The sequence below is a fragment of the Mya arenaria genome, chromosome 17 (genome assembly GCF_026914265.1).
Source record: "Mya arenaria isolate MELC-2E11 chromosome 17, ASM2691426v1".
Taxonomy (NCBI): Eukaryota; Metazoa; Mollusca; class Bivalvia; order Myida; family Myidae; genus Mya; species Mya arenaria.
In genome coordinates, this window is record NC_069138.1 from 518975 (window position 1) to 538515 (window position 19541).

General features: G+C 36.4%; 1 protein-coding gene across 1 annotated transcript; it reads left to right on the forward strand.

Annotated features, from left to right (window-relative positions):
* Nucleotides 1-345: 345 nt before the first annotated feature.
* LOC128222907 (uncharacterized) lies at nt 346-18727 on the forward strand. Its single transcript, XM_052932082.1, has 6 exons — nt 346-432; nt 9039-9367; nt 10749-10817; nt 14083-14148; nt 14651-14704; nt 16666-18727. Exons 2-6 carry the CDS (start codon nt 9067-9069, stop codon nt 17997-17999), a joined length of 1824 nt encoding a protein of 607 aa, XP_052788042.1. The 5' UTR covers nt 346-432; nt 9039-9066; the 3' UTR covers nt 18000-18727.
* The last annotated feature ends 814 nt before the right edge of the window (nt 18728-19541 follow it).

The following is a 19541-nucleotide window of genomic DNA, read 5'->3' on the forward strand; positions in this document are numbered from 1 at the left end:
GTCAACTCTTTATCAATAACTAAATACCTTATATACAAATTTGCATTTAGCATTCAAAAATAGATATGAGCCGCAAGTATAAAGGCCATTAGAATGAAACTATTGGCTTTATACCATACCCGATGCAATGTTCGATTTAATCAAATGAATACAAGCATAACATATGCGTTATTTTATTTAAATCTCATGATTATTTTTATTTCACAATAATGTTTTTATCAAAATACATTGAAGTATAATAAAACAGGCATAAACGTAAATCCAAACAAATATTAAAGTTTATGATCAAATAAACTGCTTGAACAAATAATTTAATATAGCATGCCTAAAAATAACCTTCGGGTTTTCCATTTTTAATGTTGTGTAGGTGATATCGAATCGATTAGGTAAAAAGATAATTATTTAGACAATACAGTATAATTCGGAACGAAGGTATGATTAAACATACATATTAACATAAGCTTTATTATTATAACAATGTCAAAGTATTAATCTTAAAGCACTATTTAAAGGAATACATGTATGAGATTTTAGAAACGAAACTACCTCTTCAAACCTTTACTACGAAACATCTTTCAATTAAATAACGGAAGATACCATATATGATAGAGCGTGTATCTGATAGTCAGTAAATAATATTAATGAAAATGTATTTGACAAGCAAACTATTTCGAGAAATGATCGACAATATCGCACTTTCGTTTTCCATGTATTCATTGTATGTTGAGAGTATAATTACATTACCCGACATAAAACTCAGGTTGAATGGTTAACAAAACAATACAAAGACATTGTTTTTATACATCAATCCTCCCCTGTTGCAATACGAGGGTAAAGTTGTCCGATATAGGTTGACGTGAATCAAGTTTGTTATATAAAATAACGTAATTATTACAATGAAATCTCAACAAAGTGAGTCGAAGTGCACATAACTAAAACCTACACACTGCACGAGAGACAAACAATGTAAAAACATTACAGACAGACTACACGTTCATCCAACAATTAAGATCAATACTTGTATTGGCCACAACCTTGGAACGGTAAGCTAAAAATGAGTTCACTGAGTATTCAAACTGGTTTATTGATATCGTGATGATAAAGCATTGGTGCGGATGGTTTAACGTATTGATGGTGCCATTTTAACGTATTGCTGTGGATTGATTAACGTATTGGTAGCGTCTTAGTTAACTTTTGGTTTCGGCTTGATTAACGTATTTACAAGGTCCTTCTGAGCTATTGGGTAATATTTTTTTGACAACACCTGAACAAATAGAATTGAGTATATCCTGTAATGCATGGGTTCTAGTTATGGCAGATTTATTCACCATTTATAAATGGTACGTTAGAAGATATATATATACAAATTAAGTTTTTTTTATGAGCTACATTGAAAGTTACGGACGTTACTCAACATGCTTTGACATTGGTTTGACATAAAAATAAAGTGCTAAATTGGAGATGAATGTTAATTTACAACAAGTTGGATGCACAGTGTACATGCCCATAGTGATCATTTCTCAAACAGTGTAATGTAAAAAAGAATAAAACATTAAATTGTAAGTGTTACGGACGTTACCCAAATTTTTGGACTTTACATTTGTTTCTACATATCAGATTTGACTTCTAAACTTATATTAGCTTTGTAATCTCTTTATTACAACGTAGACTATAATGTATGTACTTTGTAAATGTTTATTTGAAGGTAGGAAACAATTCTGGACAAAATAATGTTCGGACGTTACTGTTGACAGTTTGACCAAAATTCTGTTTGGACGTTACTATTGACATAGGGCATTGGATTAACGCACCATATTATATTAAAAACCAACAAATTACATGCCCTATGGGTAAGAGGTACCTAAAATGCATGAGAGAGAGGTAGAGGAGAGAGAGACACCTGACGACGGTACTTCTGACCTTTATATGAACCCGGTTGGAAACATGTTATGACAATTATCAAGGTCACATGTTCTCTTGGGTGGACACAAAATAAAAGCTTCATAACTTTATTATTTTTCCCTCACCGTTTAAATATATTCTTTTGGTGGGCGAATTGGTGTGCCGCAACGTTATATATATAAAAACACTTCTTGAGTTCGGCATTGGAGAAGTTTGGTAATCTATAGCTTTAGGCTAACAAGTATTTCTCCCTAATAGTCCATTTGCCAGATAGAGATTATTGTGCAACTTGTCCAGAGTGAACAATAGCAAGTGACAATGACAATGACGTCATTATCTGTGATGACATCATTTTCATTGTTACACATCATTGCTCACCCCGGACAAGTTGCACAGTGATCTCTATCTGGCAAATCGACTATTACCCTCTAGGATGGACCCTGCACACGGACCTGGCCCCAACGTTATAAACGATACTGAAGTATTCACATAACTTTATTTGTTTAACTGAAATCGCCTAAATTATAATAGAAAAATACCACAACAAATGATTGGTTCTCCCCTGTGATAAAGTCAAAGTCTAATTTAACTTAAAAATCTGAACACGGTTTGAACTCTTCTGGATCTCAAGAACAGGGTTCTCCCATACATGTGATAAAGTCAAAGCCTAATTTAACTTAAAAATCTGAACACGGTTTGAACTCTTCTGGATGTCAAGAACAGGGTTCTCCCATACATGTGATAAAGTCAAAGTCTAATTTAACTTAAAAATCTGAACACGGTTTGAACTCTTCTGGATGTCAAGAACAGGGTTCTCCCATACATGTGATAAAGTCAAAGTCTAATTTAACTTAAAAATCTGAACACGGTTTGAACTATTCTGGATGTCAAGAACAGGGTACTCCCCTGTGATAAAGTCAAAGTCTAATTTAACTTAAAAATCTGAACACGGTTTGAACTCTTTTGAATGTCAAGAACAGGGTTCTCCCCTGTGATAAAGTCAAAGTCGAATTTAACTTAAAAATCTGAACATGGTTTGAACTCTTCTGGATGTTAAGAACCGGGTTATCAAGGTGGCGAGTAACTGATGAATGATGCTCCCAGCTGACATCTTCAACTGTTGGCCATTTAAATCCACCTCTGGCAGCTTCCATGTAGCGAAACAACACTTCATCCTCCTGGACATCAATAACCTGAAGTCAGATGAAGACATTGGATGAATAATTAGTCAATTGAATGAGACAATATGAGACAGCGTTTTTCGACGTCATGTCAACACGGATCAGTCGTCAATAAGCTTACGACACTAATATCATGTCAAATTTAACGTCCGTACACAAATGTTGTTATTTATATGAATTCTGTTTTATTCAACTTAAATGTTTCATGTGCAATCATATTTCTTAAATAAACATACGTATTATTCATTCATACAAGTTTTAGCACAAGATTGTTTAAAGATATAATCAAAATCTATTTGGACGTAATGTAGAACACATTGACATACAGTTTAGGTGTAGAAGTAACGTCCATACATGAAAACAGTTTTATTCCTCTATAATATTACTTCGGATCTGGTTTGTCTCATTTACTTGATCATCAAATCAAATGTAACACATCTTGCAAGTAATGAAACAATATTCTATCAGATACATTCGGAATGTAGATCTGTATGTACAGATGTTATGGGTTGACGTAACAAAAAACCAAAAAATCATTGTCCAAAATAACGTCTGTGATATTCAAGTGTTTCATGTACTTCAACGACATTCTCTCAATACACTGTCTGTACAGATACATTATGTGAAACATGAAGTGTTTTTTACCAATAAGATGGTGATTGTAAACTATAATACAATGCAAGAATGATAATATAGTATGTGGACGTTACGTTGGCAGTGCAGACTCAATGCATAGCGTTGTCCACGTGTAACGGGAAAACCAAAATAATGGTCCAAACGTAACGAGCATGCTCAATACAGACGGTAACTATCGGGAGGCCCCCAGTATGCCGAGTGAAAACATCTAAAACATCTAAATCCAACACATTGTCATTTGTCATGTATAAGGAGGTTAATAAATCACCCCAATACATGAATACAGTAGAAACACAATATGACAATCATTTTCGGTTTGTACTATGCCCGTTATGCGCTCAAGAACATGATGGACCGACACCAACTTACCTCATTTGCATCCATGCTTATTTTCGTTGTGTACACCGGGGCCCACAATTGATGACGTAGTACACAACACTGCGTTTCAGAAGTATAACATGTTTATAAAATTACGTAGTTTTGTATTTAATGATAAATAACCGGACGTTATAGGTTGGACCGACACATTAAACTTTGTGAATAAAAGTTTATAGTGGCGTTTCTGATCATCAGATTCAGGTGCAACGCATAAATATCGCGAAACCAGTGTTTCTTCTTGTAAAAGACCGCTCACATCACACAACATTATATGCATGGACGTATCGAGATTCCAATGTGTTCATGCAAAAAAATGGACCGACATAGTAACGTCCTAATGCACTTGTTTATCGGGACAGAAATACAAGAAAAAAAACTGATTTAATCAAACTATTTGCGTATTTATACACATACTTTATTGTTGTATTGTTTGTTTCTAATTGCCGTAATTATGAAGCAATATTTACTCTTTTTTTACAGTTTGCATGATAGCACTCGAAAATGTCACAAATAACGTCCCCAAAATCGTCGTTTTTTAACAAATATTTAAAGTTTAAAAAATATTCCTAATAAACAGGATATTTTAGTTATCGTTTTCTATATCCTTGATATAAGTTTTGAAAACACAAATGTTATTTATTTATATTCCAAGTATAATTGCAATTTTACAAGCATTTTTATAAAAAAAAAAAAAAATACTCAATAGCTCTACTTAACGTATTGAAGTCGGCATGTTTAACGTATTGGTGTTGTCTTGATTAACGTATTGGTAACGTCATAGTTAATGTATTGGTTTCGGCTTGGTTAACGTATTGTTGCAGCTTGGTTAACGTATTGGTGTCGGCTTGGTTAACGTATTGGTGTCGGCTTGAGTAACGTATTGGTGTCGGCTTGGTTAGCGTATTGGTATAGATTGATTAACGTATAGTGACGAAGTGACTAACGTATTTGTACGGCTAAGTCGATTGTGTACTTGGTAAACGTAATTGTGTCGACTTGGTTAACATATTGCTTTAGACTTGGATAACGTATTGGTGTCGTCTAAGTTAACGTAAAATTGTTGTCCTAGATAAGTTATTGATTTCGGCTTGATCAAATATTGGTGTTGTCTTAGTTAACGTATTGGATTGAACTTGATAACCTTATTGGTTTCGGTTTGATTAACTCATTGGTAACGTCTTAGTTAACGTATTGGTGTCGGCTTGATTAACGAATTGGTAACGTCTTAGTTAACGTATTGGTGTATGCTTGATTAACGAATTGGTAACGTCTTAGTTAACGTATTGGTTTCGGCTTGATGAACGAATTGGTAACGTCTTAGTTAACGTATTTATGTCGGCTTGATGAACGAATTGGTAACGTCTTAGTTAACGTATTGGTGTCGGCTTGATGAACGAATTGGTAACGTCTTAGTTAACGTATTGGTGTATGCTTGATGAACGAATTGGTAACGTCTTAGTTAACGTATTTATGTCGGCTTGAGGAACGAATTGGTAACGTCTTAGTTAACGTATTTGTGTCGGCTTGATGAACGAATTGGTAAAGTCTTAGTTAACGTATTTGTGTCGGCTTGATTAACGAATTGGTAACGTCTTAGTTAACGTATTGGTGTCGGCTTGATGAACGAATTGGTAACGTCTTAGTTAACGTATTGATGTCGGCTTGATGAACGAATTGGTAACGTCTTAGTTAACGTATTGGTGTCGGCTTGATTAACGAATTGGATGGTCTTAGTTAACGCATTGGTGTCGGCTTGATGAACGAATTGGTCGGCTTGATGAACGAATTGGTAACGTCTTAGTTAACATATTGGTGTCGGCTTGATTAACGAATTGGATGGTCTTAGTTAACGTATTGGTGTCGGCCTGATTAACGAATTGGTAACGTCTTAGTTAACGTATTTGTGTCGGCTTGATGAACAAATTGGTAACGTCTTAGTTAAAGTTTTGGATTCGGCTTGATGAACGTGTTTGTGTCGGCTTGTTTAACGTATTGGTGTCGGCTTGATGAACGAATCGGTAACGTCTTAGTTAACGTATTGGTGTCTGCTTGATTTACGAATTGGTAACGTCGTAGTTTACGTTTTGGTGTCGGCTTGATTTACGAATCAGTAACGTCTTAGTTAACGTATTGATGTCGGCTTGATTTAAGAATCGGTAACGTCTTAGTTAACGTATTGATGTCGGCTTGATTTACGAATCGGTAACGTCTTAGTTTACGTATTGGTGTCGGCTTGATTAACGAATTGGTAACGTCTTAGTTAACGTATTTGTGTCTGCTTGATGAACGAATTGGTAACGTCTTAGTTAACGTATCGATGTCTGCTTGATTTACGAATTGGTAACGTCTTAGTTTACGTATTGATGTCGGCTTGATGAACGAATTGGTAACGTCTTAGTTAACGTATTGGTGTCGGCTTGATTAACGAATTGGTAACGTCTTAGTTAACGTATTTGTGTCTGCTTGATGAACGAATTGGTAACGTCTTAGGTAAAGTTTTGGTTTCGGCTTGATGAACGTATTGGTGTCGGCTTGATGAACGAATCGGTAACGTCTTAGTTAACGTATTGGTGTCGGCTTGATTAACGAATTGGTAACGTATTTGTTAACGAATTGGTGTCGGCTTGATAAACGAATTGGTAACGTCTTAGTTAACGTATTGGTGTCGGCTTGATTAACGAATTGGTTTCGTCTTGATGAACGAATTGGTAACGTATTTGTTAAAGTTTTGGTTTCGGCTTGATGAATGTATTGGTGCCGGCTTGATTCATGTATTGGTGTCGACTTGTTTAACATATTGGTGTCGGCTTGTTAAACGTATTGGTTTCGGCTTTGGTAACGTATTGGTGGCGGCTTGATTAATGTATTGGTAATGCCTTAGTTAACGTATTGGTTTCGGCTTAATGAACGTATTGGTGCCGGCTTGATTTATGTATTGTCGGCTTGTTTAACGTATTGGTTTCGGCTTGTTTAACGTATTGGTGTCGGCTTGATTAACGAATTGGTTTCGTCTTGATGAACGAATTGGTAACGTATTTGTTAAAGTTTTGGTTTCGGCTTGATGAATGTATTGGTGCCGGCTTGATTCATGTATTGGTGTCGACTTGTTTAACATATTGGTGTCGGCTTGTTAAACGTATTGGTTTCGGCTTTGGTAACGTATTGGTGGCGGCTTGATTAATGTATTGGTAATGCCTTAGTTAACGTATTGGTTTCGGCTTAATGAACGTATTGGTGCCGGCTTGATTTATGTATTGGTGTCGACTTGTTTAACATATTGGTGTCGGCTTGTTAAACGTATTGGTTTCGGCTTTGGTAACGTATTGGTGGCGGCTTGATTAATGTATTGGTAATGCCTTAGTTAACGTATTGGTTTCGGCTTAATGAACGTATTGGTGCCGGCTTGATTTATGTATTTTCGGCTTGTTTAACGTATTGGTTTCGGCTTGTTTAACGTATTGGTTTCGGCTTGATGAACGTATTGATATTGATGTCGGCTTGATGAACGTATTGGTGTCGATATGTTTAACGTATTGGTGCCGGCTTGATTTATGTATTGTCGGCTTGTTTAACGTATTGGTGTCGGCTTGTTTAACGTATTGGTTTCGGCTTGATGAACGTATTGATGTCGGCTTGATGAACGTATTGGTGTCGATATGTTTAACGTATTGGTGTCGGCTTGATTTACGTATTGGTAAAGTCTAAGTTGACGTTTTGGTTTCGGCTTGGTTAACGTAATGGTTTCGGCTTAATTAGCGTATGGTGTCGGCTTGTTTAACGTATTGGTAACGTCTTATTTAATGTATTGGTTTCGGTTTGGTTGATGTGTTGGTGTCGTCTTAGTTAATGTATTGGTAACGTATTAGTTAACATTTTGGTTTCGGCTTGATTAACTTATTAGTGTCGATTATCAGTTGCGGGTTTATGATTTTTTTTTAATTAAGTAACGGCTTACGGACGTTATACATTTGTATTTCGCCGGAGTATAAACTTTCGAATATCAATAATAAAATGAAATCATTATTTTAAGTTAAAGTTTGCCATTGACATTAAAAGTAAAATGTTGTAAAAAATATAATTATCTTTTCACGATAAATAAAAGTATAAAAAATAACATCACCGAAAAATGTATTGACCGTGAAGCAACATTCCCATAATTGTGAGCAGATACCTTTAAAAGCGAACAAATGGCAAAATAAACTTAAATGCAATACTTATAACGAGAAAGAAAATTTAATCACGACACTCTAAATGAGAATTTAAACAAACTTAAACAAAAAACAGTAAAACTGCAGTTTCCTGTGCCGGTGAAAGAAGGAACACTTAATTGCAAAATTAGATAATATCACAATGAAACCTTTTATTTTCCTATCCATAAAGATTTTAAATCATACAGTTATCATCAATCTGCAAGCAAAACAAATACCAAAATACTTTTCGTATTCCACCTTTGCATTGCAAAAACATAACGTGAATCATTGCGCGAACTTAAAATGACGTCATCAAACAAAATAGTGCGTCGTTAAAATGCAACTCATTATGTAAGAACTTGTTTTTTAATGTCGTAACTCAGAAATGCATATATAAAATGTGTTTTGATCCGGGAGATCGTATTTTTTTAAACTGGAAATTAATGTAAAAAGTGCATAATGTATGGATAATTGGGATAATATAGGAAGGAATAGTTAGTTACTGATTAATTATGACTACACATAGAAATATTGTTTCCATTTGTGCTCATGTGTGTAAACACACACTTTTTAAAAACGATTGACGTTGTGTTTGAATGTAAAATTATCTTGAGAACTACAACAAATATTGCTATATCATGCAACGTTAGAAGACCGCTTCGGCATAGAGATAGGTAAAGTTAAAGTAAGTATACTTTACTATTAACAACACTGCAATATCATGCGTAATTATCCATTAATTTTATTTGAGAATCCACGCAACAGTACTGCCAGTAGCGATGTCGGCAATGCTTAGACTCGGCAAACGAAAATTGAGGGATCACCCTACAACTACCGCCTCAAATGCTAAAAAGTTAAACAACCTGAACAACCAAACACCAAACCAGAGGACGTCACGGACGACTCCCCAAAGTCTGCTGACAGCAGCCATAGGCCGTTCACCGACGCCCGCAACAATCAACGCGAATGTTCAAGGCAAAGGTTTTTACCTCGTGTCCGATGCATTTCTTGAGCAACTCCATTGTCAAACTCCAGGACCGGCATTTCCTTTTGAGGTGTATCACCCAGCCCACATATCAGGTAACTTCTTGCTCGATTATACTTACTTCACCTTCCTAGTAACACTCAGAGCCAAAATAGTTGCTCTTCGATGTGTTAGAAATGGATATCCTACTGGACCCCCCCCCCCCCCACACACACACACACAAAAGGCGTACTGGTCCAAGAGGGAAACGTCTTCTTTTATATTTATCCATCCGTGAATAAACAGTCTTAACCCTTGTTTTGTTCCCACAAAGGCTATGCTTGTCCGTTCAAGTCCTGTCCACGATGCCAAGTACAGCTGTGTATCAGAATATACAGAGAGTCAACGAACATGTATTACCTTCGGTTGCAGTAAGGCCCCCTTTCTCCTTTAAAAAGTCCCATTTTCCCCTTGCCCGCCTTTGAATAACTTAATCAATTTTCGATGAATACAAACTTATTGACCCGGGGATTCAAATTTACATGAAACATTAGTTGAGTGTGTGGTATTGTTACTGGTAAACATTTTGGAATCATCACACTTCGAAGAATCGCCTGAAACATCAGTCCTAACGACTAGTATTTCTTGGTCGCGAGATTGACAAATTATCTATGACGACGCGGGTACCTTTCGAAGATATAAACTGATCAAAATCCATAACTTAAGTCATGCATGCAATAAAACTCAAATGCACGCCTACGTGTAACATCAAATGGTTCTAAATACAATAGGTTGTGACCCACACCCGTCCAATTTACAGTGTGTAAATTTGCTAACTGGTTACCATCGGCACCAATTCAGTCACTCGTGTGCCTATCACGAAGCCGATCTTAGCTGGACTCTCACAGATTGAACGCTTTGACAGCTTTTTATTTTTTGTCTTGGAACTAGCCAATTTTCGTGAATAACCATGGAAACCAGTTTTACAAGACTGCTGACAAAAAATCGGATCGCAGATTTTTGTATTTAAGTTCACAAAAAGAATGTTTTATGCATTTTTCTTAAACCGTACGGTCTAAGCCTTAAAACATTAATTTCCGAACGGAAGTATGAAAATCTACGATCTGATTTTTGTCAGCAATCTTATATCATTGGTTTGCAGATATTTACGCAAAAAATTGTTCTTTCCAAGACAAAAAAATATATATATAAGTTGTTAAAATGGTCAATATGTGAGAGTGTAGCTTTAAAAATCCCACGAGGTTACTCATCGTTTGCACCAATGGATAGGGAGCAACGTTTACAACAGCCTACACTATTGAATGTGTAGCTTCGTGCGGTTTGGGGAGCTCACTTTGTCCAACGGTAATTTAGTCGATTTAATTTCTTCGATCAATGACAAGGCGCGAGAAAAAAATGTTGCTTCAAATAAAAATTAATATTAAAGTTAGAATTCTACAACGATTGTTATTATAAACCATTTTTTTATGTTCACAGATTCATCCAGAGATAAAATAGACTTACTGGAAGTGCTGCAAAATGGCCGCTTTGGAACATGCATATATGGTACGTAATATTATACTTTTTGGACATAACACAACAGTGTTTTGGGGTTTAAAATGCAGGTATATTCATGGTAGTTTTCATACCTAAAAGAAAATTGACTTAATCAATAATCTTTTAAATTGGCATGTTTTTTTTTTTCATTCAAGTAGTTGCTGGATACACTATCCTGTTACTTTTAGTCTAAACATAGCGGTGGCTATTATTTGCAAACATGATGATGACCGAATTATCAAGCACTTCAGACTGTTCCCAGAATACCAAACATATGTCTTTGCTTCATGCATACGATTGCAAGACAACATTGCAGAAGAATGTGTGACATTTAATTAGTCAGATATTTCTAAACATACCTACAGGTTAGTATCCCATAATTGATTCTAGAAAATGACTCCCCATTGTCGATCTAAAGCTTCTTAAAGCTTTGACTGTTCGAGCCCACATTATTAAAAATTTATTTTTGTGTAATTAGTTAGAGAAAAATACATAATGCAATTTATAGGAATACGATGTTCAGCATAAACATGATGCACTATTACGTAATACTTAGATGGAAACTGTAAGTAGTGCTGATAAAAAATAATAATGAAATAATAATCTCCCATGTAATAGACGAAAACTGATCTAGGTAAACCTTTTTAAAACTTTAAAATGAATGTTGAAACCCCCGCCCCTAGAAACAAAAGGATTTATCTAGAGGGTTTTACTAGCGTCCCTTTTTTATCGTTTCACATAATAAAAAATAAGCATTTTTTGTTCTTAAAGGCCTAGTTTAAAGAATGTTTGGCATGATAATCCCCTCGCTGTGCATACCCTGCTAATTGCACTGGTGTCACAGTAGGGGCAAATTTCTTGTGTTTTCGTTTATTGGCTCAGGGCCATTTAGGGTCCATTTCTAACTTAAAATATCCCAAACTGCACAGCAGGATACTCAGATCGGAGATCTGATAAGACATTAAGGCAGTTAGATTAAGATCAATTAACAGAGGTTGTGTACAAATACACGGGGGGGGGGGGGTCACTTATAGAAGGCTTAAACTAGGCCGATAACATTTTGACTTGTCATTTTTTATAACAATATACTTTTCCATTTATTTGTATCATAAATCTACGTACGTTTTAAAACTGCATACGTAAGTGCAAAATTTATGAGTTTCATGAAGTGCATGTAGTATTTCAACAGCACAAAAATCATCGGGTCCTAACGGTATAAGCAATCGCATCTTTAAAGAAAGTTTGATCATGACTCTCTTCACTGGTATACTTGCGAGGCAGATTAAAGATCAGTAACTTTCTGTGAACTATCTTCCAATTTCCTTTCTTAATACAACTGAAAGGGTGTTTTAACTTCTTGTATACAAACACATATCAAGTCATTTCCGCGATGCGCACTTGTTTACACAGTCTACTATGAAACTTGCCGAAAAGAAATTGGATAAAACACATATAGGTTTTTGATGAAGTGTATATACCATCTTGCTCAACATCGACATTAAGCTTAGAATTTTCTGGTGAATATGTATACTTAAAATAGGTAATTGAACATTCAATAGAATATGTCATCTTCGGAACTGGTTACTTATCCCAAATCCAAAGCTATTGCCTAACGTATACTCAAGCAATATTTGGGTAATTTTTCATAATCATTTTACCTTCACAAACAAGGACAAACAAATAAACAGATTGCGTATTTCACCCCTTATATATACACACAAGCGAAGCTCATGTAAAAACAGCATTGGACACAATATTTCTATGGAGACGCCACAATTAACCACTTACTAACTAATCTAATGTATATGGCTGCAAAATGGCCGCTTTGGGACATGCATATATGGTACGTAACATTATACATATTGGGCATATCACCACAGTGGATATGGGTTTAAAATGCGGGTTTATTCATGATAGTTTTTATAGCTATGTGCAATTGGACAAGATCAATCTTTAAAATGGCATGTTCATTCTTTCATTCAAGTAGCTGATATACATAGTATTATGGTGCTTTTAACCTGAACCTATCGCCGGCTATGATTAAAAAATATGATGTTCTTCAACTTGTTTATCACTATGGACTTTTCGCAGAATACCAAACATGTGTCTTTGCCTCATGCACTAGATTGCAAGACAACATAACAGAATGTGTGACATTTCTTGTAGTTAGGTCAACTTGTTACATATTACTAAACAGACTGGCTTTCTTCCCATTTACCTTAATAACGTTCAATTATTGAAACTTACCTTATTAAAAGACTCGAGAGTTGTATTTTTCCACTGGCATAGCAAATAATGGTTTTTCGGATAAACAACTTTTATTCCGATATATCAGTTACACATTGTTATGACAATCGTAGAAGCACTACTTACATCATTATTGCTTACTTGTCTAGTATAAAACACTTTATGTCCTCTAAATGGCCATATGTACAGAGCCCGTATGCCTCTATGCTAGCATGAGTCACTTAGCTAAAACTTTATGTCCTCTCAAAGGCCATATGTACAGAGCCCGCATGCCTCTGTGTTAGCATGAGTCACTTAGTTAACACTCTATGTCCTCTCAAAGGCCATATTTACAGAGCCCGTATGCCTCTGTGTTAGCATGTTTCACTTAGTCAACACTTTATGTCCTCTAAAAGGCCATATGTACAGAGCCCGTATGCCTCTGTGCTAGCATGTTTCACTTAGCTAACACTTTATGTCCTCTCAAAGGCCATATGTACAGAGCCCGTATGCCTCTGTGCTAGCATTAGTCACTTAGTTAACACTCTATGTCCTCTCAAAGGCCATATTTACAGAGCCCGTATGCCTCTGTGTTAGCATGTTTCACTTAGTCAACACTTTATGTCCTCTAAAAGGCCATATGTACAGAGCCCGTATGCCTCTGTGTTAGCATGAGTCACTTAGCTAACACTTTATGTCCTCTAAAAGACCATATGTACAGAGCCCGTATGACTCTGTTTTAGCATTAATTAGTCACTTAGCTAACACTTTATGTCCTCTAAAAGGCCATATGAACAGAGCCCGTATGCCTCTGTGTTAGCATGAGTCACTTAGCTAACACTTTATGTCCTGTAAAAGGCCATATGTACAGAGCCCGTTTGCCTCTATGTCAGCATGAGTCACTTAGCTAATACTTTATGTCCTCTAAAAGGCCATGTTTACAGTGTACAGAGCCCGTATGCCTCTGTGTTAGCATGAGTCACTTAACTACAGACTTTATATTGTATATTTTTATTGTGACTCTTATCATTTACTACTATTTTTTAAGATGTGTTAAAGGAGTCCAAGTCAATATCCAAGTGGGTGTGGAAAGGACTGGTCCAGAAATCCAAAAGTGAGTTTATTACGAGCGAAGTTTCAATACATTAAATATTTAAATGTTTTCCGCTTTCAAGTAAGGACGCATACAGTCTCGATATCTGTTTCCAGAGATTTACTCCTTTTGTTGAGCTTCAGCTTTTGAATGCCTTATGGTAACCTTTTCCTGATCGAGACACATATTTCAGTGGGTCACATATAACTATTATAGTCATTTTAGAAAGATCTTAAGAATTTAAAAGTTTGTCAAAAGATAGTAGTGAAACAGCAGATTTAAGAGGTCGATTGTTTTTTCTCCGTAATGCCTGAGCATTGTGCTTTCAACGTAAGACTTGCACGCGACATTTATGGTATCAATGTTGTGCTAATATATAAGTATAACACCAGCCATGCTGAAACAATATATTCTTTCAATGATATTTACGACACTAAGATGTTTATGAACTATATCCTTGTTTCGGATGCAAATTCATGTTTATATTCATACATGCCTACATACGTTAATATTATTGTTTTAGATTCATCCCATGATGATTACCGGTCGCTGAAACTAATACGATGTGGCTACGTTGGTGCGGCTAAACACGATTCGAAACTTCTTTTTGTACAACTGATTGGCAACATTACATAATAATACTATGAATAACATGTTTAACATGAACATTATGTACTATTACATAGCACATATTCAACCATATTCGTGATGCTAAATTCTTTACACTCATTAAGTTCGGGGTTTTTCCAGCCATATCTACTGTCAATCAACTGACTTTCCTCTGGAACACATTGTGTAAGGCCTAAGATGATGGTCTTGAAGTCAGACGGCGTTTTTAGCTCACTCGAGCACAACATTTTTCCTTCAAACAACTTCTCCACCTACACCACTTGGACAATTTCAACTAAACTTCGCAGGAATGTTCCTTAGTTCCTCTTCCAGATTCCTTCAATAAAAGTGGTTCCATGCAGAACTCTAAAACTCTAAAGGAAAAACTTTAAAAATCTTTTTCTCAGAAACCTATGGCCCGATTCCAACATAATTTCACAGAAATGCCCCTTAGGTGAGTCTCTATCAAATTTATTCACCCCATGTTGATTCGTAAAAAACATGGCTGTCTGGGGGCGGGGCTACTTTTCACTATATTTGTTTTAATGTCTATAAGGAAAACTTTGAAAATCTTCAGAATCCGCTGCCCTGATTTATTTTTTTGTTCACAGAAATGATCCTAAGGTGACCCTCTATCGAATTCCTTCACCCCATGTTGATTTTCGTTAAAAAATACATGGCCACCAGGGGCGGGGCTACTTTTCACTAAATGTCTTTGTGGAAAATTTTGAAATTCTTCTTAGCTCACCTGATCACTAAGTGCTCAGCGTGAGCTATTGTGATAGGGTGATTGTCCGTCGTCTCCTGTCCGTCGTAAACATTTTCCTTTAAGCAACTTCTCCTTCTAAATCACGGGGACAATTTCAACTTAACTTTGCAGGAATGTTCCTTGGGTGGTCCTCTTCCAAATTCCTTCAATAGAAGTGGTTCCATGTTGATTCTTAAACAAACATGTACTTTTCATTATATGTCTAAATGGAAAACTTTGAAAATCTTCTCTTCAGAAACCTTTGGCCCGATTTTAAAATAATTTCACAGATATGTTCCAAAGGTGACCCTCTGTCAAACATTCAAAATGTGGCTGGAAAATTGTGTCCGGAGCGAGAAAAATAGTATATATTTCTGTCATTCAGAGCTAATCTGAAGGAGGCCTTTTTTAAGTATGTTTCCTATACAAAATATTTAAGGCCCTTGCCCCAAAGTATTTTTCATCCCTCATACCATCATCTGTCGTTCTAGGTAGTACGCACTCAGGAATGCCTCTAATATTAGAACGTTGCTTTAATGTACTAGCTCTTATCATTCGTCTTTTTTGTCTTCTACTGTGTGAGCATTGAATGAACTTGTGGTAAAGTCGAAATTAACAATCATTTATTCACACAATGTCCTTTATACTCGGAGTACAGGATACTATAAAATCAGAGAAACGCTTATTCGTGACATGTCAGAAATAAAGGAAGTAAATGTTGAATTCATTCTCAATGGAAATTGAGGAGAGATTAAGGGCGAGAGAGAGGATGGTAGGTTGGGATGGAGGGAGACGGTGATATAGAGAAAGAGGGAGGGAGGGAGAGAGTTGGAGATGAAAAGAGGAAGAGATAGAGAAAGAATGAGAGACGGAATGGTAGAGAGAGCGAGAGCGAGAGAGAGGGGGAGTTGACAGTAATTGAGGGAGGGAGGTAGGAAGGGAGAGAGAGAGAGAGATAAAGAGAGAGAGAGAGAGAGAGAGAGAGAGAGAGAGAGAGAGAGAGAGAGAGAGAGAGAGAGAGAGGAGGGGGGGCGGGGGGAGGTATGAAGAGAGATAAAGTGAGAGATTCTGTCAGGCTTGCAGGCAGGGGGTCCCAGACTCGCTCAACAGACTAGCCGCACAATTTTCTTGAGCATGTGACATTAAAAGAGTATCTTAGATGTTATATAATAACGTTTCAGAGTTGCCAGATAACATCAATGAGGCGTCCGTTTATGTTTGTGACGTATTGAACCATCTGGGATACAGCAAATACATGATCAACCGAAGGCGGGATGTGTATAGGGAGAAAGATGAGATATTCAACATGCGCAATCGCAAACCAGTCATCCTAAATACTACTGGCAGTAAGTGGGAGGGATTCAGTGCTCCATTTGAGAGTGACTATGACATGATGACCCTTCACACAGACATCATGTGTGGACTGCCGGATGATTTCCCCCGGATACTGCCTCATATAAACACTTGGGCCACCATGGACGGAGAACACTGTCATCCTGGACATTATACATTGGAACTAACATATAATGGTACTATCATTAATGAACTTATACATGCAGCATTGTCTTTCCACAACAATGGAAGAATATATATATCTAGTGAAAAATACAAAAACGTTGCTTGTATTTCTTTAAAGGAGCACAGTGTATCAGGCCCTGCTTTTACATTTTCCAACGAATTCAACAGTCGCGACGCTGTCGTTGCATTACCGTGTATCAGTCAGGAACATCTGCTCTACGAATGGATCAAAAGACCTAGGCACCACAACTGGCCTCCCCCTGAGCTGATACTAGAAATATCAAAACTACCTGCGTACCTTGTTCCAGTGGGCTGTAAGAACAGCGAAAACAAGCACATGGAGTGGAGAGTGTGCTTTATAGGTGAAAGCAAACTCGTCACAAGTTTTACTGAGTCTCAGTATAAATTGTACATAATATTGAAATTCCTAAATAAACATGAACTAAAGCCAATCTGTAATGAATTGTCCTCCTACATTATGAAGAACATTGTATTTTGGTTAATTGAATCAAATTCGACAGATTCAAGTTCTACAGGGAATTTATTTGACATTCTTCTTTCTTCTCTGCACATGCTTCGGAAAGCAATAATCGAAAATCACCTTTCGTACTACCTGATCCCTGGCAGAAACCTGCTGATAGGCAGAATCAAACCAGCACATCAACAGCAGCTGATTGCTAAGCTAGATGAGTTGATTCAGGAGGGTCCCCGTGCGATACTGAGATGCCCTAAAGTGTTTGCAGCCCTGCTGATGTCTCAAACTGAGCTGACAGAGAAGGGTCGACGGAGAGATGAACTTGAGAGGCTATGGCTTGAGATGGAGCACATGGACTGGACACGCTTGAGATCTGGTGGGTTGAACCAGTTGGCAGCGTTAGATCAACGAGAATTCAGTATTATTGAGAGGTTGAGCGACTTGGCTTTGCCGATGTGGAGGTCTTCCTCGAAAAATGTTTTTCCAGAAATATGGTATAGAACAATTGCTGAGATACTGTAATAATAAGTAATAACCTGTGGAAATGATGTATGGCATGGCCTGACCTGAGTGGATGACCATATGATGGACCGTCATAACAAGTAATAACCTTGAAGCACTGACAGAACAGCATACATGAAACAAGTGCATTATGTACACTGGTTAAACCAGGTCGCATGGAAAGATCAATACATTATTTTTGTTGTGGAGAGGAAATATGACATGGTCAGGACTAAGTGGAAGGAGTACTGGGCTGGTATTCATAAAGCATCATATGTTATTTCCTAACAGTCACTTTCCGAATTTAAGTATCTCATTGGTATATGATATAAAAACTTTTGTGCCATATACATGTATCTAGCGTATCAGATTTTCTATGAGAGTTGCAGGCGGTGTTGTTTTGAAATGCGAACACAGCATGATTTAACAAGGTTGTCAAGCCAAGGGAACTACAGTATATATTTATGTATCCGAACAATTTAATTACTTCTGAAAATAATTTGTATAAGGGAACTATTCTGGTAAATATAAATGTTTTGCCGACAATTCAACAAAACAAATGAAGCATTTTACATACATGTACTTTTTAACTTCTAAATATGACATTAAATATGTCTTTGTATTCATATATGCATATAATATATTAAAATTATGTGTAGACGTTCCAAAAACACTCACCTCTCATCAAATTATGTTGTTTCATTTTAATTATATAAATAAATGAATGTGTTCGTGATCTTAATGTTTGTCGAAAGAATAAATAGACTAATCCAAATTGATGGTTCGTTCTACAGATATATCGCCCCTACTTTTCAGAAAATGCAAACAATTTTTTTTGTTTTATGTAGTTCAATTGCTCCTATCTCTCACCAAAAATTCTAAAAATAGGAATTGTCAAACAACACTTTTTGAAAAGCCAGGTGTCATAAAGCTACGCAAAATCATTTTACATTATGTCTGTGACAACGTCAAAAAGGCTTATACAGGTATATGACCTTTTTAGTTCGTGTTTTCCCTTTTACTCAGAAAGGTAAATAGTTTAAATGTTCAGGACTTTCATACTAGATATTCATTATATAGAAACATTACAATGCCCTGGCCCGCTCCTGTTTTAAAAAGAATTGTATTTATAAAAAATCGCCCGCTCGCTCCAATTTGTTTCGGCCGAGGCTCAAGAACACTTAAAAGATAAATGAGATGGCCAATAGTTCAATGTTTCCATCGCTGGACCGCCGCTCATAACAGCCTTAGAAGCAATCATTGCAAAAAAAAATGAAATCGTGTATCTTACAATGAACATCGCACATTTTCTGTACATTAACGCTGACAAAGACCAATGCCTCTTGTCCTATGATCACATTTTAAATGCCAGCAGACGGTCGTATTGTCTTCATTTCAGCCAGATGTAACGTTTTACTGCGTTTCACTGAAGTATTCATGTCATTCTCTTATATGAGCAAGAACATGGTTATTTCCTGTTTTAAATTAAAATACGTTTTTTTAAGTACATCCTGGGAGTAAGATTCCAGGTACATCTAATGAAAACTGTAAAACTATATTGCC

What these genes read in the sequence shown, in the direction of transcription:
- LOC128222907 (XM_052932082.1), top strand. Translation starts at nt 9,067, where the DNA reads ATGTCGGCAATGCTTAGACTCGGCAAACGAAAATTGAGGGATCACCCT. An exon ending in TCACCCAGCCCACATATCAG is followed by an intron (nt 9,368 to 10,748) that starts GTAACTTCTTGC and finishes TTATGTTCACAG; the next exon opens with ATTCATCCAGAGATAAAATA. An exon ending in ACTGGTCCAGAAATCCAAAA is followed by an intron (nt 14,149 to 14,650) that starts GTGAGTTTATTA and finishes TTATTGTTTTAG; the next exon opens with ATTCATCCCATGATGATTAC.